At 40.8% G+C, this 19,827-nt stretch overlaps 2 protein-coding genes across 2 annotated transcripts in view; one reads left to right on the top strand and one right to left on the bottom strand.

The window, feature by feature from the left end:
- The window catches only part of LOC100651376 (alpha-tocopherol transfer protein-like), a 34,945-nt gene extending 33,956 nt beyond the window's left edge, over positions 1-989 (bottom strand). Inside the window, exon 1 of the mRNA XM_048410141.1 lies at positions 851-989. The gene's annotated coding sequence lies outside the window, so the exon portion shown is untranslated. The remainder of the gene's footprint in view (positions 1-850) is intronic.
- Positions 990-1,184: 195 nt separating this feature from the next.
- On the top strand, positions 1,185-19,702 carry LOC100651573 (adenylate cyclase type 3). The gene is made up of 9 exons (XM_048410136.1): positions 1,185-2,345; positions 7,564-7,943; positions 9,886-10,170; positions 11,526-11,806; positions 12,120-12,448; positions 13,218-13,550; positions 14,399-14,704; positions 14,976-15,311; positions 15,431-19,702. Exons 1-9 carry the CDS (start codon positions 1,794-1,796, stop codon positions 15,611-15,613), a joined length of 2,985 nt encoding a protein of 994 aa, XP_048266093.1. The 5' UTR covers positions 1,185-1,793; the 3' UTR covers positions 15,614-19,702.
- The last annotated feature ends 125 nt before the right edge of the window (positions 19,703-19,827 follow it).

Here is a 19,827-nt window from a genome sequence, read left to right as displayed (position 1 = left end):
CGGCGGTATCAAATGAAACAAGGGCTATCAATCTCCTTTACCAAGATACGAACATCGTGCGAACTATGTACGTTAAAAGATTGACGATTTATTAGCAAACGATCTCAAAGAAAAATGAATCTTAAGGTAAAGTTACGATTCAAGCTGATCAAATTTATTCGCTTCTTAATTTTTTCTATTTAATTACGGCAAGAAGTTACAACACGTGTACTTTGATGTAAAATTCTGAATATATAATCGACGGTTAGTCGAGACCGATTTGCGTAACAGGTTTCAATAAAAACAAGTTTAAATATAATACAAGCGCGCAGTGAATCATTGGATTAGTCACGAGCGCAAAGCGCAATTATAAGTAAACCGCAAGTATGTATTTCTAGAACTTTCGAAACAAATAACACGTAAGCGACAAATGAAAATTATGACTCGTGTCTATCAGAAATCGACTAACGGTACTGATTTTTGTGCTCGACTTCAAATACCACGATCGAAAAATACGTTCGTTTTTCCAGTCTTCATCTAAACTGCAGCGAAATTTCAAGAACTCTCGTCCAAGTTCGATCTGTCGAAAACAAGTTGTAAGCGTTGAAATTGCAAACGTAACTGCATCACGTAAGCTAAGAATCACAGCGACGTAAGTAAATCTGCTATTGGTTTTGGCAAAATATGTTTCACATTTATTATTGAAAGAACGTATCGTGTCTCTTGAAATCGTGAAAATGAATATCGTACTAAGTTAAAACATAATTAGTAACGCGTAAAAGTAATTTAATTACGAAACCAGAAAAGGAAAGATACTTTCTAAAAGTGAGGGATACAGAAGTAAATCGTAGTTCTCAAAATGTTGACTTACGTCAGAATGGTTTTCAATCCGTCAGATAGGTTCATCGACCGACGAAGGACGACAGGTGTACAGGGCAACCCCCTGATCGAAGTCCCTCGATCCGTGTGGCGAAAACAAACGAACGGTGCGCGAGAGCATCGGGTGACCGACATCGAAGCAATTCACGGAAAACGAGCGAACATTGTCAGCGCGGTGGTTTTAGCGAAGGGTGCAGCTAGGTCGGTAGGTACGCGTAGGTAGGGCAGAGAGTGGCGCAGGTAGGGCCTGGCGTGGACGGCGCTGGGCTTTTGTGGTGGTTGATATCGACCCGGCGTTGTGGAGGGTCGGAGCTGTCGGGGGTCGTATGGCGCAAGCCTGGACGGGAACGAGGGCGAGGAGGTGAACGGAGGCGGTAGAAGCGGCAAGGAGCGGAGACGGATGGAGAGAGTGGCGGTCCGCTTCCCTCCGAGGAGAGAAGAAAGAGCACCGGCAGTAGTAACCCGGCCAGTACCCCGCGCGCGGGTGCAGCTGCATCCGAAAACGCCCGTGTGTGTGAGAGTGCGTGAGAGTGCAAAACGAGGCGTGTGTGTCCTGGTGGCGAGCAACGATTGCCACGAGGGTTGCGGTACAACGGATACCCTGCAGTCCGGTATCCTCGCTGTCAGCATCCAACTCGATCGAGAAAAAGCGTGTACTTAGGCGACGCAAACGCGGTTCACCGAGAAACCCACTTCCAAGGTTGGGTCTGTCCGCGAACGAAAAAACAAAAGGCGAGACTGAAATTCGTTTGATCGAAGTTGGTTTAACGCATCGGACAACGATGTTCCTTCGACGGTATCGCGTTCCAAGTCATCCGACCAAGTTTCCATGCGTGTAACGCGTGCCCCAACCGAAAGTATGTGAAACGAAGAGAAGCGGATAGAGAGTGAGTGAGAGAGAGAGAGTGTGAGAGGGCGAGAGAGATAGCAGCGCCATGTTACGAAGTCAAGAGACCTCGAACGAGGATTCCTACCTGAGCTCGGGCAGGCCGTCGAACCTGCTGCGGACGAGCTTCAGCAGCGCCAAGTTAGAGACGCTATATCGCGCCTCCTCCCTTCAACAGAGACGGGGTGGCCTCGAGTACTTTCTGTTTTCGGCGCTCCTCTACGCAGCTCACTCGTTGATCACGCCTGGTCAGGAGCTATCGACTCGAAGCTTAACCGCCGTCTTCTTGGGGTTGAATCTGGGCCTGCTGGCCTGGGCTAAACACAATCCCAGAGCGAAAGATGCGCTTTGGTCGGTGATACCACACGTGGCCTGGAACCTGTCGACCGCACAGCTACTTACTCAGCTGTTCCTCAAGTCCACCGAGGTCACGCCTAGGGACGGACTAGGCTGGCTGTTGCTCATGCTCTACCTGCTGTTCGCCACTTTACCCCTCAGACTGCCCCTCTGCGTCCTCCTTGCCATTAGCACCGCATTGGTGTACATCATCTCCGTCGTTGGACTCTCCAAAGCACCTGCACAGATACCCATCGATGTTTTGGTAGGTGTTGCTTCACGTTCGTACCTTCGTGTTTCTCCGATAGAAGAGAAACTGTTGGGTATTTGGGGCGAGGCTTTGGCGACGGGTCGGATCGGGGGTGTAAATTTAAGGGTCTACGTACACGACTATCCTATACCTACTCGATACCTTATTTAGATTAATCAAATGTGCATGATTAAAAACAAGAGGCCCGATAATTTATAATACTTAATCGACTCGTGCGAAGCAATAAATTTACGAGCTTAAGCGGAACTTTGCGCTATCCGAGCTAAACAAAGAAGCAATAGCAGCCGCCGGGATTAGGACGTTTTATATTCTCAGCGATTGAACCTCACTCGAGTGATCGATTATCCGTTGAACGAGTGTCTCTATTATCCCCGTTGTCAGCCTTTTTAATTGACTTACGCTCTCGAGTTTCCCATCGTGGCAATTAGACCACAAACACGGCTCTAACCAGCATCTTCCTTCGAAATCGCGATATTTCACGGTATCGTTCATTCGTTTCGATTTCACTCGACTCTATCGAGTGTCTCGAAGACGAACAACCTTGTGAAAAGTTGCTCGCTTATTTTCACCTCGGTTTCGTGTAATTTAATGATCGAACCGTGCCTCGTGACCTCACGAAAACAACTGTTGCCGCGGTTCAATCCGCTTGAACTAATTTGCCGTGTGGTTGCCGCCGTTGGCTTCTTACGTGTTTCGATCGATCGATACGCAACGATACACAGCGAGGTTGGTCGTGCGCCTCCAACGATCCATTGTAAAATAACCGTGGCCGGCGCGCGTGACAACTTTTCCACGTTCGAGCGGCTAAGCCCTCGATTATTTTCTATTCGAACGCCCCTGCATGGAACGTTGAATGGAACCGGAGTTCGCGATACACCCGGGACTGGCTTGCTATTTTTGAAAATACCAAGCTACACGCTTGGAAGGGATTGGTAAGTTTGCGGTCTGCGGCAGTTCGAATTTTAAATAGAGCATTTTTCTCTCGCTCGTTGCTGTTGCTGATAGCCGTGGGTGGACGTCCGCAGAAATGTTTTTCTCTTTTATTTTTTGTTAATCGCTTTTAGCTTACGCGGTACGCATTTTGTTGAAATAATTATCTTATAGGAGCTTCGTGATTTTACAGGGTTTTTATTCTAATTTTAGACGAAGCCCGTAGAATTTATAGAACTTGCCGCGTTACGGCGTCGATTAAAATAACGGATCTTTGGATTAGATAGCTCGTTTTATTTTTTAATCAGGATCCTCGGTTGTTTAAAGTTAGCCGATATAAAATGTAATTTCATGTTTCAACGTAATATCGAGCGATCATCGTCGGCATAGAGTCGGTTTGGCTTGGATGATTTTTCGTTTGGTTTAAAATAAAGTCTTTCGAAGAAACGGTAGATCGAAATGGGAAAAATTAATGGAACAAATTGAGAAAGAAAATTCGCGAAGCACGCCGGTCGTGCAACAAGTTAACACTCCAGTTGATTACGTTCCTAGCTCGACTAATTTATAGGAAGCCATTTTCGCCCGCTGTCAATTTTTGTGAGACAATTTGTTCCTGGTAATAAATAACTGTAATTTCCGAGATACCACTCTCTTACCATTCTCCATCAACCTGGACAGTCTATCAACGAGAAGTTAATTGAAAGATTCTAGCTTCTCGCGCTTTAATCTAAATACGATATTTTATTTTATCTCTAACGGAAATACGATGCTTAACATTTAAACGTAATAATCTTAGATCATGCGTGTTACCGGTTTCGCAAGGGCGAAACTGCGTTTACGTATATACGGAAATATTAAAAATATGAAAATGAAGAAGGGAAGGATACCACAGCTAAGATATACGGAAACTCGCCTAGCAGCGAACGCTGTTAAGAACGCTGTTAATTGTCTCAGGGGAGAAGCACAGTTACCGTTTCAACGAACAAGGCCACCGTTCCCGAGTTTTTAATCAGTCTGCTCTACGAATATAGGCAACGTCCAGTTTAGCCAGGTCGCTAATTAAAGCTGCTATGTTCCTTCGTGAAAGGGGCGAACGGACAAGGGAAGTTCGTAATTAAACTTCGCGTTTCTGATCCGTCATCGCCGGAGTGAACGCTCGAATTCAGGGACTCGATGATCGAAACGTCGTTTAATCGAGCTTTGACGAGGCTTGCCAATGAACGTGCGAGAATTGGCAACGCAAATTCTTCGGTCCGCCTCGTGGAAGAGCGAGTTATTAAAGAAAAATTTCAGAAACTGGAGCTGACGAGATTGACTCCTGAATAATTCATAGACATATATATATATATATATATATACACGTATGTATATGAAATTGAAGTTTAAGATGTTTCATTGAAACTTTTGAAAATGGCGCAAATTCTTTCGTACACTCGATGCAAACGTAAATCATTACGCGAACGTTTCGACGACGAGATTATACTCGCGACTAGTTTGAAAATAATTACTTTCTTTGTCGCGTGACACGATGATCGACGCGTGGAAGGAGCGAGTTTGTACACAGAGTGAATTAGGGTTGCACGGATAGAATTTATGAATTTTTGTGTTTGTCGGGCATCTATATTCCAACCCTGTTGAATTGGCTTCATTTTTCTTCGTGGCTCGTATATGTTGCCTTAATTCGCAGTTCCGAGGTCGGAAATTATACCCCGGGGTAAATTTACCGAACGTTCTACCGTCACGAGCTGGAAAATCGTTCGCTAAAATGAGACGCAACGTCGACGTCACCTTGCGTTCAGGCCTCTGTGAAAGTCTGCAGTGTTTCGCGTAAAAAGCAATCAAGTTTCTACGCGTAGAGTTTTGAAATTTACGAGAATTTTGCGGTGTAACGAGACTCAGTTATCGTCTTCCTTTTGGAAATCAATGGAATATTTATGCAACACGGTGGCAACGATCTTCCCTTATCATACATATTTATCAACGATATCGAATGAACGATATCGACAATATGTAGTGGTTTCAGTTTGATGACCGACCAATAGCACGTACAGTCGAAGCAAACATTGAAATTCTTCGGAATCTCTGAATATTAGAAAACTAATTTTCAAAGAAGGAGAATATCCATCCTGACGATTGTTATCCGTTTTCCACTTATTATCGTTCGGAATCACGGGGATGGCGGTCTACAAATCTGTAGTGAACCGTGACGAAACAGTGGATAGGAACTCTGTTACAAATTTTCCTAAACAAGAACGACCACGAAAGCGAAAGTTCCAGTCGTGCACGTGGTTCTATCGTTAGTAACAGTCGAGTAGAGTTCAGTCAATGGTTGTTTAAAATAGAGAGAGAAAGAGAAGAGAAGAAAGAGAGAGAGAGAGAAAACTGGAGACAGAGAGATGTGCAATGACGCGACATGCTGCCTTTCCATGCACGACATACGATCGGTTTTCAATGGCAGGAACGTTTCTTTGAAAGCCATCGGCTCGATCACGGAAATCACCGGCTCCATCTATTCCACCAACGATTGCAATGATCGTTGATTGTTGTTCAATGAACCCTTTATCAGGGTTAATTAAGGATCTGTCAACCCTTTCATCGAGTAAGAAGCAGGTACAAAGTGGGTTGCGTTAAATATCGTTGTTAAAGGATTTGTTAAAGGATTCGAGTTAAAGGACGATGGATTTATCCATGAGACGTAAATTATTACGTGAGAAAGTAACGATCAACGATATTCTAAAACTTATTTTACAACTAATTGGTAATGGGTATAAGCCGAGGAGCTTTACGCAGAAATTACCATAGAACAATCGCAAAGATCTGATAGATCATAGAAACTATCGAAGAAATCACAGAAAATAGTTGCAGGGATTTAGAGAAAACGATTAGGAAATCTACCAAAAAATGTTTACAACGCAAATATTAGTAAATAATTATTGGTCTATAAAAGCGATAACGACGAAATTGTTGCCTGTGCTTATTTCTCCGCTGTGGAACATTCAATTACGATTCTCCAATTGTCATCAGGGACGCACAAACGAACAAAGGCGGTACCGGGTGAATAAGAATTCGCGCGTTCTGCAGTTTTCCGTGTAGAATGCGGAAAATTAGAAACAGCACCGAGGTATGAGAAACGATACAGGTGTTGCGGCGATTTCGGCCAGTCAACTGGAACACGTGAACGGATTTGAAAGCATTCTCCGAGCCGATGCGAAGTGAACAAAAATGGATTATCGATCCGTTGGTTTGCTGTATTCAGCGACGTTTTTCGTTCGGTATTTAGAAACGCGGAACAAAATGGGGTGGGTAGAAATATCTCTCGTATTAATTGTTCCGATGCGTTGCAGTTGGGAATCGTGGTTAACCTGGAATCGATGAAAGGCATTCCTAACAAGAGGGAATAATTTATCGGTGAATACAAAAAGGTCGAGAGGAATGGAATTGAGAGCTTTGAGAGCGTCCTATATGTTTTTTTCTTTGGGTGGATTAAGGCGGATTAATTTGTTCGATGGAATCAATCGAGTCGTTCAGTGAAATTGTGCTACACATGTATTCTTCTTCTAAAAAATCAGATACAGCTGTGGGTAAAAAAACGTTTAAAATTAGTTATCTTGTACTTTATGCGTCAACATGTATATTTATATTCGTATTATTATTTATTAATAATTTTTCTAATAAATATTTTTTCTACCATGTTGCTGTCAATTAGCTATTCTACGTAGAATATAAAAGTGACAGAAAAATGGTACCAATGCAGATTTAAATACATTAGATAATTTACCGCGGGTTCAATGAAATTAACTTATTAATATGATACACACAAGCATGCAGATTACAGTGATTTTCGGGACTGAAACACGTCAAATCGCATGTCAAATGCAAATTCGTAAAATTGCTTTGTACAATTTTTGTCTCGAACTATGATATTTCGAATCAAATTGCAGATTAAGGGACAGCCTATGCGGTTAAATAGCGTACAATTTAACTTAATCGATAGATGTGTCAGAAATTATTCTGAATCGACTGCCAATACGAAAATTTAGTACGAAAAGAGAAAACGTCGTTATTAAATTCATAAAACTGTTATTAACGTTGAAAATAGCGTTCGTTGTATGTTTATTATAATTTGATCTGAACATTTCCTTATTTCTGACACGATGTGTTTTAAGTACAATTTCATAAACAAATCGAACTGCAACGATCGTATTCTTTATAACCATCAACGCGTTCAAAGCGATTTTTTAAAATTAAATGTTCTAGAATTCATCCAAAATGTTTCTTCCAGGTGCTGACAGTGACGCTATCCATAGGCGCCATGCTTCTGGGTGCTTCCAGTTACTCTCTGACCGAGTTTCAACAACGTAGAGCCTTTTTAGAAACCAGACAGAGCCTGGAAGTGCAACTTGTGATCGAGGAACAAAGCGCCGAGCAGGAAAGGCTGCTGCTTAGCGTGCTTCCGGAACACGTGGCTGTAATGATGCGACAGGACCTAGGCGCCTCGCTGGATACGCAGTTCAAGAAAATTTACATGTCCAGGCATGAGAATGTCTCGATTCTCTATGCGGACATTGTTGGATTTACTGCGATTTCTTCCACGTACAGCGCTAGCGAACTAGTGAAGATTCTTAACGAGCTATTTGCTAGATTCGATCAACTCAGTGAAAGGTAAGCGATTCATTTTTAGGAAAATCGTTTGACAGAGAATTTTTCTTAGAATTAGAATCGATAGGACTGATTGTTATTAGTTCGATTTGGACAAATCTTTTGAGTAGATCTAAGAAGTTGATACACGAATTGTCGCTGCAATTGTCAGCTTCTTTCCTACAAGTTTTAATAGAATACGCATAGAGAGAACAAATTTTAAGCGAGATTATCAAGCAACTGGCCGAACAACGCATTCAAAGAAATCACGAAATAAATGTGTACCTGATTACCGGGATTTTCGCGAATGTAAAGTTCAAAGGAAACGCACGTTGCTTTTGTCAACGGTACATGCCTCGAATCGACCAGTTGTCGATAAACGGTGCGACGAACGATCGAATTAATCGACAGCGAAGCTATCGACACCGCGAAAGAATTCGTTCGTTTACAGTCCACTCGGCTGTGACCCGGTTAGAACGAACGCGAAACGCTTTCACGAGCTCCATTCCACTTTTCTCTCTTCTCTCTTTCTTTCATATACGGAGAATAATGAAAATCCTGAAATTGCCAGCTGCGAAATTGACTTTATCGGAAAATTCTGGCCAGTCTCTTCTTCGTTTTCTCGATCGTTCTCGAAGAAAGATAGACTCGCGAGTCCTTCACCTGGGCGTCTCCAACAATCGATACATCTGAGGGCAAAGTGGTGTATCATTAACGAATTTCTATCGCGTGATATTTCACTCTATCGAACCGTCCACGTTCAAACGTCGCAAGAGAATTATCGGAAATACAATGATTCGTGAAATTATTTGAGCATTTACTATAAACGAAAATTTTGCATGGATGCATCTCTACAGTGCTGATCGTAAATATTCCCATTAAATATTAAGACATACTAATATAGAATAAGATCTATCGTTCAAACGTTGTTGTAATTTCTGCAAAATATGTCTGCATTGTGTACAATTGTGTTTCATTACGATGCTAATGAAATTCCAAAGCGTCTTGTAAAACGTACACAGTACATTCACGGACGGTTTCTATAAATATTCAAATACTTTCCTGAGCCACTCTACACCGTGTTTTTATATTCTTTTTAATTAATTTATAGAAATCCTCCGTGAGAAAGAGGATGAGGATTAAAGTCGTCGAAAAGGGACGAAAACGTAACGTTAGCGAGAACTATCGAAATCGTAGGTTTGATAATATCGAGATCTGATCTCTGGAAATGGAAATATAGAAAATATAAAAGTCGATTATCTCTGGTTAAAATTGGTTAAATCTGCGTTTAGAGAAGGTAGATGATTTAGCCCTTGCAGCATCGGTAGTGATACGGGTCAACGTATAATTCTAGCGGAACATCCTTCACTTAAGACGCTCCTTGACACGTACTTTCCTCTCATTCGCCAAATAGCGGCTTCAGATCCAATGAAAAATTAAATCCTCCTCCCTTACCTTCCTAAATCGAAATTCCCGCCACTCAAACTGCATTTCTATGCGAACGTTTCAATCACAAATTCCTGATAGCTTAATCAACATACAGAGTGGATTACGTGTAATCCATCGTGCATCAAACTTTCGACGATTCTCGAGCGTTTTTTTTTTTTGCTCGAAGAATTTCAATTTTTATCTACTCATGTTTTATTTTAATTAGAAATTCTACGCCGTACTTCCCAATTAACTTCACCTTTAAAAGATGAAAGCTTGGCAATTAAAAGCCTATTTTCGTATCGATAGCCAGTTCAACTTTCACTGTTATTTACTTGGAAAATTCTACTTTTGCACTTTGTATTCTCTTCTTATATCTTATAAACTTTGCCTTTACGCTATAAATTCAACTACTATATTTTAAATTATTCCGTGGATTTTACGTTCAACTATCATACCGTGAATTCTATTGTATCGTAATATATACTTCAAGTTCTGTTATTATTCTCACGCAGAATGATATTTCGAAAATCTTTAGATACGAGCAGCTGCGAATAAAGATCCTCGGCGACTGTTACTACTGCATAAGTGGAGCACCCGTGGAAAGACCAGACCACGCTGTTCTCTGCGTCTATATGGGCTTATCTATGGTGGACGCCATCAAGTACGTGCAACAAAAGACCAATAGCCCTGTCGACATGAGGGTGGGCATACACACTGGTGCTGTGTTGGCCGGTGTCCTCGGGCAGAGACAATGGCAATTCGATGTGTACAGCAAGGATGTCGAACTCGCGAACAAGATGGAGAGCAGTGGAATGGCAGGGTGAGAATCTCTTTTCTTCTTTCTGTAAACATTTCAGTATTATTTTGTTGGAGTTGAACAGAGTGTAGTTAAATTTCACAAGGAAAATTCGAACGGATCGTGCGTAGGCTTCTTTCTTCTTTGGAAAAGAAGCAAGTACTCGAACGTATCTTTTTACAAATAAAAGGACTATCGTAAAGAATATTTATCAAAGGTGTTTAAATTTTACGAAGAAAGGAAAAAAGTAATCTAGGTGATTTATTTATATTGCACCTGTTTTTTGTTTGCAAAATAGAGGGGTATTTAAATATACTTTTCAATATAGAATTATGTCAATAATAGACTTCTATATACTCGTTTGTGGAAAATTCCTTCAAAAAAAAAGACGATCATTCTATCAGTATCGACGTTCTGATTTCTCGACCTTGTCCATCTCCGAAATTCAAAAGGGATAAAGGAGAAGAAAGGCGCGAGAAAGCTGCCCGATTCTGGAGCTAAACGATATCGATGCGACGACGTATAAAACGCGTCCTTGACGTCGGTGGACACGTAATGAGCGTACTCCGTATATCTTTGATATTAATTACCTGGTGAAACGCCTGGCAAGCAGTTTTTGATGCCCTGTCGTACTTTAATTTTAGCTGTATTAAAGGGTGAGATGCCCGAGTCGCGTGGTAAAAAACTGCCCCTTGATAGTCGTGATTTAAAAGCATGGTCTACCCAACCATTGTAATTGTTTCTTTTGCCGCATCAGGCTAATGTATATTAGAAATCTCACTGGTCTCGGTCCTCCCTGTCACGCGATTCTTCTATTCTTTTTCCGTAACACGTAACACGACAGCGATCTCTTCATTTCGATTTCACTTCATCCATTCGAAGATCATAGGGAAAAACAAAGACGAATATATTTTTCTCAATTTTCTTTAATGCCACTTTGTGATAAAATATAACCCAGAATTCACGTTAAACACAAGACTGGAGTATTAAGTACATGATACTGCACATAATCGTCTATGCCACGTCACCAACTATTTTAACCGGCAGTACCGTAACCTTATTATTATTCACACGAACTACAATTCACTCGAGAACAATAACGTAACGGCAAGTTGCAGCCAGAGAATCGCTTATGAAAGACGCTCGAACGCCCTTCGACATTACCATGAATACAGAATAGGTACGTGAATTCTCCTTTCAGTCCTATTTTATGGCCACGCCCACGTCTTTGGATAATCAGGACCGTTTTTCCAATGGCAAACGTCTCGAAATTTTCGTTCCTTTCTTCTCTTTCCCGAATAATCCCGTAGTCAGATTCGCGAGATAAAACTTCGTAAGCGAGGAACGATCGACACGAACGATGTTGTAATGGCTTGAAGGAGGGTGCACATCTCGAACACGACGCTGAGCTTCCTGAATGGCGAGTTCGAGGTCGAGCCAGCGCACGGCGAGGACAGAGAAGAGGCACTACAGAAAGCGGGCATCGTCACATACTTCATAGTCCGGGCGTTGAAACCCTTCAAGCCAGCTGCCACCAAGAGCATCGCCTCGCTCACGGAGGACGCCAGGAAGACGATTGACGCAGGAAACGAAAGAAATAACAATAAAGAGGACTCGGAGGAATTTAGACAGAGGCTGAGAAAGGAACTGGATAACAAGAGTGAGCAAGTTGAAGTATTTGACTGTTGATTATTATTAATGATTAAATTGTTATTCGAAGGTAAAACGTCTTGGTAAGTGTAATTTGTTTAAAAATGGAAATTAAAGAGCATCCTGAAAAAGGCCTATAAATTTGCCACAGTCTAGAAAATTCTTTCCTCGGAAATCTACTAAAGTAAAAGAAGTTGTTATCGATTAATGTAGCATTAATGTTTCATTGATAATAAAATTAACAGAAGATTCGCTTTGAATGATTTACTATGAAATTCACTCCATAAATCTTTCTATTTACAAGTAAATAATATTAATTATAGCTGGCGGAGCACATTTGAAAGGTCACGCGTACTGGTTGACCTTGCGGTTCAAGGACTCGAAGGTGGAGTCTGAGTTTCACCACGCCGAAGAAGCATTTTCCCCTTTGTCATTGCTCGGTGGGCCATTGGTGATGATCTGCGCCGCCCCAGTTTGGAGGTTTCAGCCCTGGGGACCTTTTACATGGGGCGGTATTGGGATAGTGGTGCTATTCGCGGTAGTTTTGGCTGGTGCCACGTGTCTGGGCAGTGCCATCAAGGCTATGTGGCTGAGAAGAGCTCTGGCCCTTATGATGACATTTTCCCTTGGCATTTTTCTGATTCTCGATATGGTATGTACATTTCTCCTGATGATTTAATCAATTGAACGACTAATATTTATTATTATCAATTCAAACAAACGAATTAACATCTTTCTTCTTTAATTCCGTTTTCCTTCCGGCTTTACGGTGACTCGCACTCGCAGATCTTACGCAAAACATAAACTTAAACATAAATAAAACACATACAAAATCAACCGGAACGATAATCACAACTACACTCTATTGGTTGTCCATACAACTACCTACATCTATTCAATAAATTAATTAAGAAGATTGCATTATTTTAATTCAAAAGAAAAAGAACTTTTAATTTCCTACAGTGATTTATGGTTGTTCTACTTGCTTGTACCATAGCAATGGGAAAGCGTAATATTGTATTAACGTGTTAATATATAGTTAACCAATTAACGAATAATTCAAAACAATTTTGATACTCGATAAACGTCTTAATGAATAAATACGTAGCCATTGAACTGTTAGGTCATCCCATAAGTTCGTTCCGTTTTTCGAGCGGTTATATATGTTAAGATCGTTTACATACCTTTCAGTTTCATGAAAAAATGTAATCCCCCTCTCGTTGTACAACTTCTTTCCATTTTTCAAGTGCATTGGTCCCTTATCGCCGTATGTTTATAAATCGACACATGAAATGTATACATAAAATTTGGCACGAACTTATGGGATGACCTAATACTGTTAAAAGGAAAGCAAAAGGAAAAAAATAAATCCAGTTTACGCTATTTTTCTGAGTTGTTAACTTCTGTATCCCATTTTACAGTTCAACTGCGTGGTCATCGAGGAAACCATTCCGCCCCTAAACGCCACCATAACCCTGTCTTCGAGGTGTCCATATCCTTCATACTACTCGTACATCGGTGTGCTTACACTTGTGGCGACCTCGATGCCGACCTACATATGCTATCTAGGCAAGGCGTACTTAATGTACGGCATCTCGGGCGTCCAGTGTTTCATCAACATCTGTCTACTCAATGCGAGGCTGGACTGGGAGGATTACGCTTCTTCCCTCGAACCGACCCCCCTTCCATCGAAATATTGCCTATCTGCCACTCTTCTCATCGTAGCTACTTCTCTGGTCATCGTGTCCAGATATGTAAGTAATATATGCAATAACGTTATTTAAATCAGATATTAAATAATTTGGAAACATCGTAACATCCTTGTTTATAGAATTGGGAAAGAATTATTTATCATAAATTTCCGTCGAATGAAATACCAAGGTTGGACAAGCTGTCTCTTAAAAGAAAAAGAAAACGTTTCTTTGCAAGACTTACTTGAGAGAATTCATTTCTGCAAACGGCGAAATATTACCGAAAAGAAAAAAAATGTGCTGGATAGGTATATTACCATATTATTCAATTATTATCAAGTATTATCTTTAGATTTTTAAAAAATTTCGATCTGCCCAAATAACCCAATATATTTGAAAAATCGAAATACACGATACTTTCTCTGTTCTTTGCAAACGTCTTCTCATCCTGCCAGTTCTATCAGCGAATCTTTACTCTATCGAAATAGTTTTGCCAAATTAAAATGTTCCACGTAGAGATAGCGAAAATTCAATTTCTCCTCGAGCGACGATAAATTATCGAGCCTTCGTACGAAGCTCTCGAACGGATTCATCAAAGTCGAGGGCTGCACTTGTCCCGACAGTCGAGGGCGCATCCTTCGTTCCCGTCTGTCTTTCACGAGGGGAAAATCGTGGTTTGCATTTAACGTAAATGAAACCGAGCCAGAAATCTCCCCTCGCTTCTCGCGAAGTAAACGAAAAAAGAAAAAAGAATAGAACAATGTTTCACGAAATTATTCGTCGATGAATGTTTTTAAACAAACTACTAACCTTTTAATCAAACCCTGTTGAAAAATAAATGAAAGGTTACGTTAAGGATAAAGTTGCTCGGTTTCGACGACTCGCACGATGAGGATTCGATCGATTTGCAGGCGGAAAAGTCGAGGAGGATGTTGTACCTACGAGGAAGGGAGGTGGTGGCGCAGAGAGAAAGGGCGGCGGACATGACGCGCAGAAACGGCGCCCTCATCTACAACATCCTTCCGCCGCACGTGGCTGCTTATTTTCTATCGAGTGCGAGACACCACGATGATCTCTACAGCCAAAGCTACGCCGAAGTGGGTGTTCTGTTCGCTAGTATGCCGAACTTTGCCGATTTCTACAGCGAAGAGAGCATCAATAACCAGGGCCTCGAGTGTCTCAGGTTCTTGAACGAAGTCATATCCGATTTCGATGCGGTGAGTTTCTTCAACCCCTCGATTTAAAATTCTATTTCTGAAATGTTATGCGATTGAATTTTATCGACCAATACATTATCGTAAATAAGAAAACAGAAGCTTTTGATAAAAAGGACAAAAGCGTAACAAAGCAATTGTACAGCGAAAAGGACCTTTCCTTAGATATTTTCCTACATTTGGCAGGGATTTTAGATCAGAACTTTTAAGGGATTTAATATGGCAATATATCAATTTTCTATCGACTTTCTATTTCCGTTTCTTCTTTCGTTAGATCCTCGATCAATCTAAATTCAAGGACATCATCAAGATCAAGACGATAGGCTCGACATACATGGCGGCATCCGGAATCACAGACTCGGAGGAGTCCGAGGATGCTCCCCGGTGGGGTCACTTGTCCACTCTCGTTGAATTCGCCCTGGAGTTGAAGAAAGCATTGTCGAGCATCAACGAGCAAAGCTTCAATCACTTTGTTCTGAAAATGGGTATCAATCACGGCCCTGTGACTGCTGGGGTTATTGGCGCCAGGAAACCTCATTACGATATCTGGGGAAACACCGTGAACGTGGCGTCTAGAATGGAAAGCACTGGAAAAGTAGGCTGCATCCAGGTAAAATATTTGGAAAATCGTATAACTCAAAAATACTTACTCCATTAGGTATGGAAGTAGTAGTTTCAGAAGAAACGCTCGATAAATAATTTATATTCAAAGAAATATTAAAATCGTAGGTCACAGACGAGACCCGGAGGATTCTGGAGCCATTTGGCTTCGGCTTCGAACAACGCGGCCTGGTGTTCGTCAAGGGCAAAGGTCAGCTGCTCACCCACTACCTGATATCCAAGGACGGCGTGTCCTTGAATTTGGACAGTGACCTGCCGGTCGAACCCACCCATCCGATCATCTATCAGTAGGCTAATACTCGAAGGCTCTAAAAACTTCAACGCAAAACCCTTCTTCGTTCACGAAGAGACCTTTCGTCGAGCAAGGTTCCTCTCTCTCGATGATCTTCGAAGAGACGAACGAAATCGAGACGATGAAAGAGGAGGAGACGTCGATCACTCGAAATCTTCAAGTTCGGATATGAAATACGAAAAATTGACAGAGATACGACAGAGAGGTCTCGGACGAAAGACGAACGATCTACGAGATCGGAAGAGTTTGAAAGAAAATCGAGGACTGGGCTGATTAGATCGCTTTCTCGACCACAAATTTCGACCTTGATTCCTTGGGGAGAAGTTCCACGCGAAAAATATTTATACAACAAACTGTTTGGTTATTTTGTAAGCAATTAAGATGGTTGTTCGAGAGATTTTATTTATCGAAGAGGCGCCCAGGCCTGGTCAGCCTTTAAAGAAAGTCAGCCACTAGAGAAAAATTCTTACCGCTGTCACAACCTTAGTCTACCGTTGATAACGATTATATCGTTCATCGAAGATGAAGAACAGGGTACAAATCGAAGAAACAAAGTACGTTTAGAGCGAAACTAATCGATATTAAAGAAAGTGTTGTTTCAACATCGTACTATACGTTTTCTCATTGTGGACGTCGTGGATCGTCTTAGTTAGCAGTAGGTCTTCGAAGCACTCCTATTTTACGTAGAACCGAGAAGAAAGATAGGAAACTTCGTTGATAGTTGGCTGGTTTCGACTAATCGGTTCGATGGAAACGAAAAAATAAAAGTCTAAACTTTCTCCCGTCAAAACAACATACAAAATATATAGAAGTTTCCAAATGATAATGAAACGAGAAAGTTAGGAAAGAATCGAGTCGATTCGCGCATATCTAGGATAAGTGTTAGTCGAAGGTGAAAGAAAGAAAATGCCATTTAATCGAACATCGATCGATCCCCGTCACTATAGAGAATCGATATGTAACTTAAGAAAGTGTCTAGCTCGTAATCCTTGTGATAGATACGCTGATACGATTCTCGCAATCAAGTCAACTCTATTTTTCTAGATTCCGCGACGAGCACGTTCCAAGACGCGATTAATTAAAAAAGAATAATTGAAAGCATTACGAGCGTGGACGTGGTCAACTACATAGTGGTAGGTCTTTTTCCTAACGTGGCTTCCGGAGAATCGTCGTTTCTTCTAAATATACTTTCTTTCGGTCATCAACACTGTCGACCGTGTGCTTTCTTACGATTTCGATCCGAATCGTCGCGATACGATGAGAATACAAAATTTTCTGTCAGCTCTGTTTCGTGTTCAATAATACTCGCGAAGAGTAGACTTCGAAGGTGACTTCACGGTGATCGAGCGCCTAGCGCTGTGTCTTCGCAACAAAAGGAATATCCTACATCGATTTCCTCGGTAATACACGGAAATTTTGTCGGTGCTTTTTCTCGAGAAATTTAGAATTTAATCGTTGCAATGATTCGACCACGGACAAAAATTAATCGATTAAAATGGAATTTCATATGTCTACGGTGTAATTGTTACAATAATTAAATATTGCCGGACATTATCGGCCAGATTACGTGTTGTAATTAAACACAATTAATAAGTCGAATCGCAGGTACAGTTGTTGTATAGGAAAATTGCAAATCGATGCTACCGATAGATACTACCGATAGTCGAAGAAAGGAGGTTGTACATTCTATATAATTGAAAAATTGAAAGTAAAGGAATTGTTATATATTGCAAAAAATCTTGTAGAGAAGTTCTAAAAAAAAAAAAAATACTTCGTCTGTTATTGGAGATTTGTTCTCATAGAATTGTTTAAAAAAAAAAGGGCTATAAAGAAGAACTTTGAAAAAGTGGAAAAGGTAAAAGAAACATCGAAAATGTGACACGAGCAGGGAAGATTGCACGCGTGTTTAATATAAATATACTCGGAGAATTTCAACGAATAAATACGTAAAAGATAACGTCAAGTAACTACGTGCACCGAGAAGAAGAAATACGAAGAGGAAATGAAATGCTGTGTAATTTGAATGTTTCAAAAGCTGTCGTTAAATTAAGCATCATCGAGTTTGAATGTATTTAAAATAGTTGGTTACGATTTAAACACGTCGTAACGAAGGAAAAGAGCAGGCCGACTGTTTATTACGATCGCGAGCAGAATGTTCTCGTCATGTTTGAACTACGAATATCTATCTAGCAAGGTCCGTTAGAACGGAAACAGTTTCTCGATAGTTTCGATTCTACTGTATTTTTCTGCGAGCAAGTTCGTCGATTTGTACGTGGAAAAGCTAATTCGAAGACGGTGAAATTTCTTATAGGAGCTTAGACCCGATTCGCTTCTGAACGTGCAAGGCATTTCATCAAGTCCCCGGCATTACTCTCTATTAAACGACTTCTGAGATCAAAATAAGGCAATCTGAAACAATTTTTGCCTTTCTTAATTAAAACATGATCGTTTCATGATATTTCCTTTCCCTTTACGACATAATAGTTTTTCGAGTTCGTCTTATTTTGTGCTCAAGATTCGTTTAGTCGTAATTGTTACGGACTTCGTGAAACATTTGGTATCGTGTCGTCCGTAGGATAATTCCACGGGAACGTAGACTATATACTGGAACACGATCACCGATATAATAATTTATTTTTCTACAGTTTCAGTCGCCGATTTAATAGACCAAGATCACTCGAGTACGTACAACGCACACGATTAACGATGGCAGGAGGCAGAAGATTAGGATTTAATCCTTTCGTCGGCAATTATTTGGACACCTGATGATCGTTCAAGCTTGAAATAGTTGCAAAAGAGAAACGTTGCGGTATCGTAAGCGTAGAGAACGAGAGACAATTCGTAAATACTTACACCGTGATTTTTAATAAACGTTTAACCGAATCGAAATTTTCAATCCGGGATATTTTCATTGCTTTTTTATAACCGTCTTTTTCTAACGATACTTTTAGCAAGATTAAAAATAGTACGAAAGGATTAAACAGAAACGAACAGAAAGGGGAACGAAGAGTGAGAGTGAGAGAGAGAGAGAGAGAGAGAGAGAGAGAGGTAGAGTGAGAGAGAGGGAGAGTGAGAGAGAGGGAGAGAAAGAGAGAGAGAGAGAAAGAGAAATTTTGGTGTAATTAGAAAAACGAGAACGCACGGCCTAAGCGCGATAACAGTGGTCAGACTGGACAGATGTAGCGATAGAAGAGAAGAAAGTAGCAAATCGAAGCAAACTCTCCCGAAGGAAATTCCGATCTTTTTTAAAACTTCGTCGCTCGTATTTTCGAATCACCTTTTAAACTTGTTCGTTCCCTCAGGTTACTTTTCACGAAAAAAAAAAAGAAAAAAGAAAAAAGAAGAAAAGAAAATGTTTCATTCGAACGTAGTCTAAAGATCGAATATAAATTTAGAATCTTCCTACGTAATAAAAAGAAAAGAAAAAGTCTTTCTTTCCTTTCGGTAGAGTTACAGGAGCGCAGAAAAAGGAGGAAAGGGGAAGAAAAGAAGACAAATTGATTACGCGACACTGAATTTCAAACTTTTTCCACTGTTCGCGTACTTCCAATTGATATATTGCGCTTGACACAGTCCACACTGCTGATACGTCTCAGCATACACACATATACTACTACATACATAAAATGATGGCGTAGAAGGTGTAGGAAACGAAAGAGAGTCACACACGTGCGAAAATATTCGCGTGTCCGACCAGACAGAGATCTTGTAAAGTAGCAATAATGGTTAATTCGTGTACATATATAAAGAGAGAAGAAAAAGAATAAAGACGGGTCGATAACGTTAAACGGTAATAACGAAACGATTGTTTCATCGATAATCGTCGTCGATAACGAAGAATAAAATAAAGAAATTCGTAGGAAAGAAATTGACGAACGACCCGGCCGAATGCGTGTATAGTCGTGTAAGAAGAATTATATCACTGTAGATATCTTAGCACCTTAGATGTGAGATTTCGAAGAGGGAACACTTGTTGTAAACTTTCAAAGTATACTTCTTCAGACTGGGATACGCCGGGGACTCGTGAGAGTCGAATGGAATCACGCGACTGTAAAATAATAAACGGCTTCTTCGCCGATGTAAATCGATTGCCTTCGTGATTTTTCCGTCACCTTTCTCCTTTCGTTGCAATTGAAAGTCATTTGTTTCAATATTTTTACCACGTAGATACGTTTCGTATTTTTTACATTTTTCTCAGATTTTTTAGCAAGTC

The sequence above is a fragment of the Bombus terrestris genome, chromosome 11 (genome assembly GCF_910591885.1).
Source record: "Bombus terrestris chromosome 11, iyBomTerr1.2, whole genome shotgun sequence".
In the NCBI taxonomy this organism is placed as follows: domain Eukaryota; kingdom Metazoa; phylum Arthropoda; class Insecta; order Hymenoptera; family Apidae; genus Bombus; species Bombus terrestris.
This window is presented reverse-complemented; position numbering and strand designations above follow the sequence as displayed.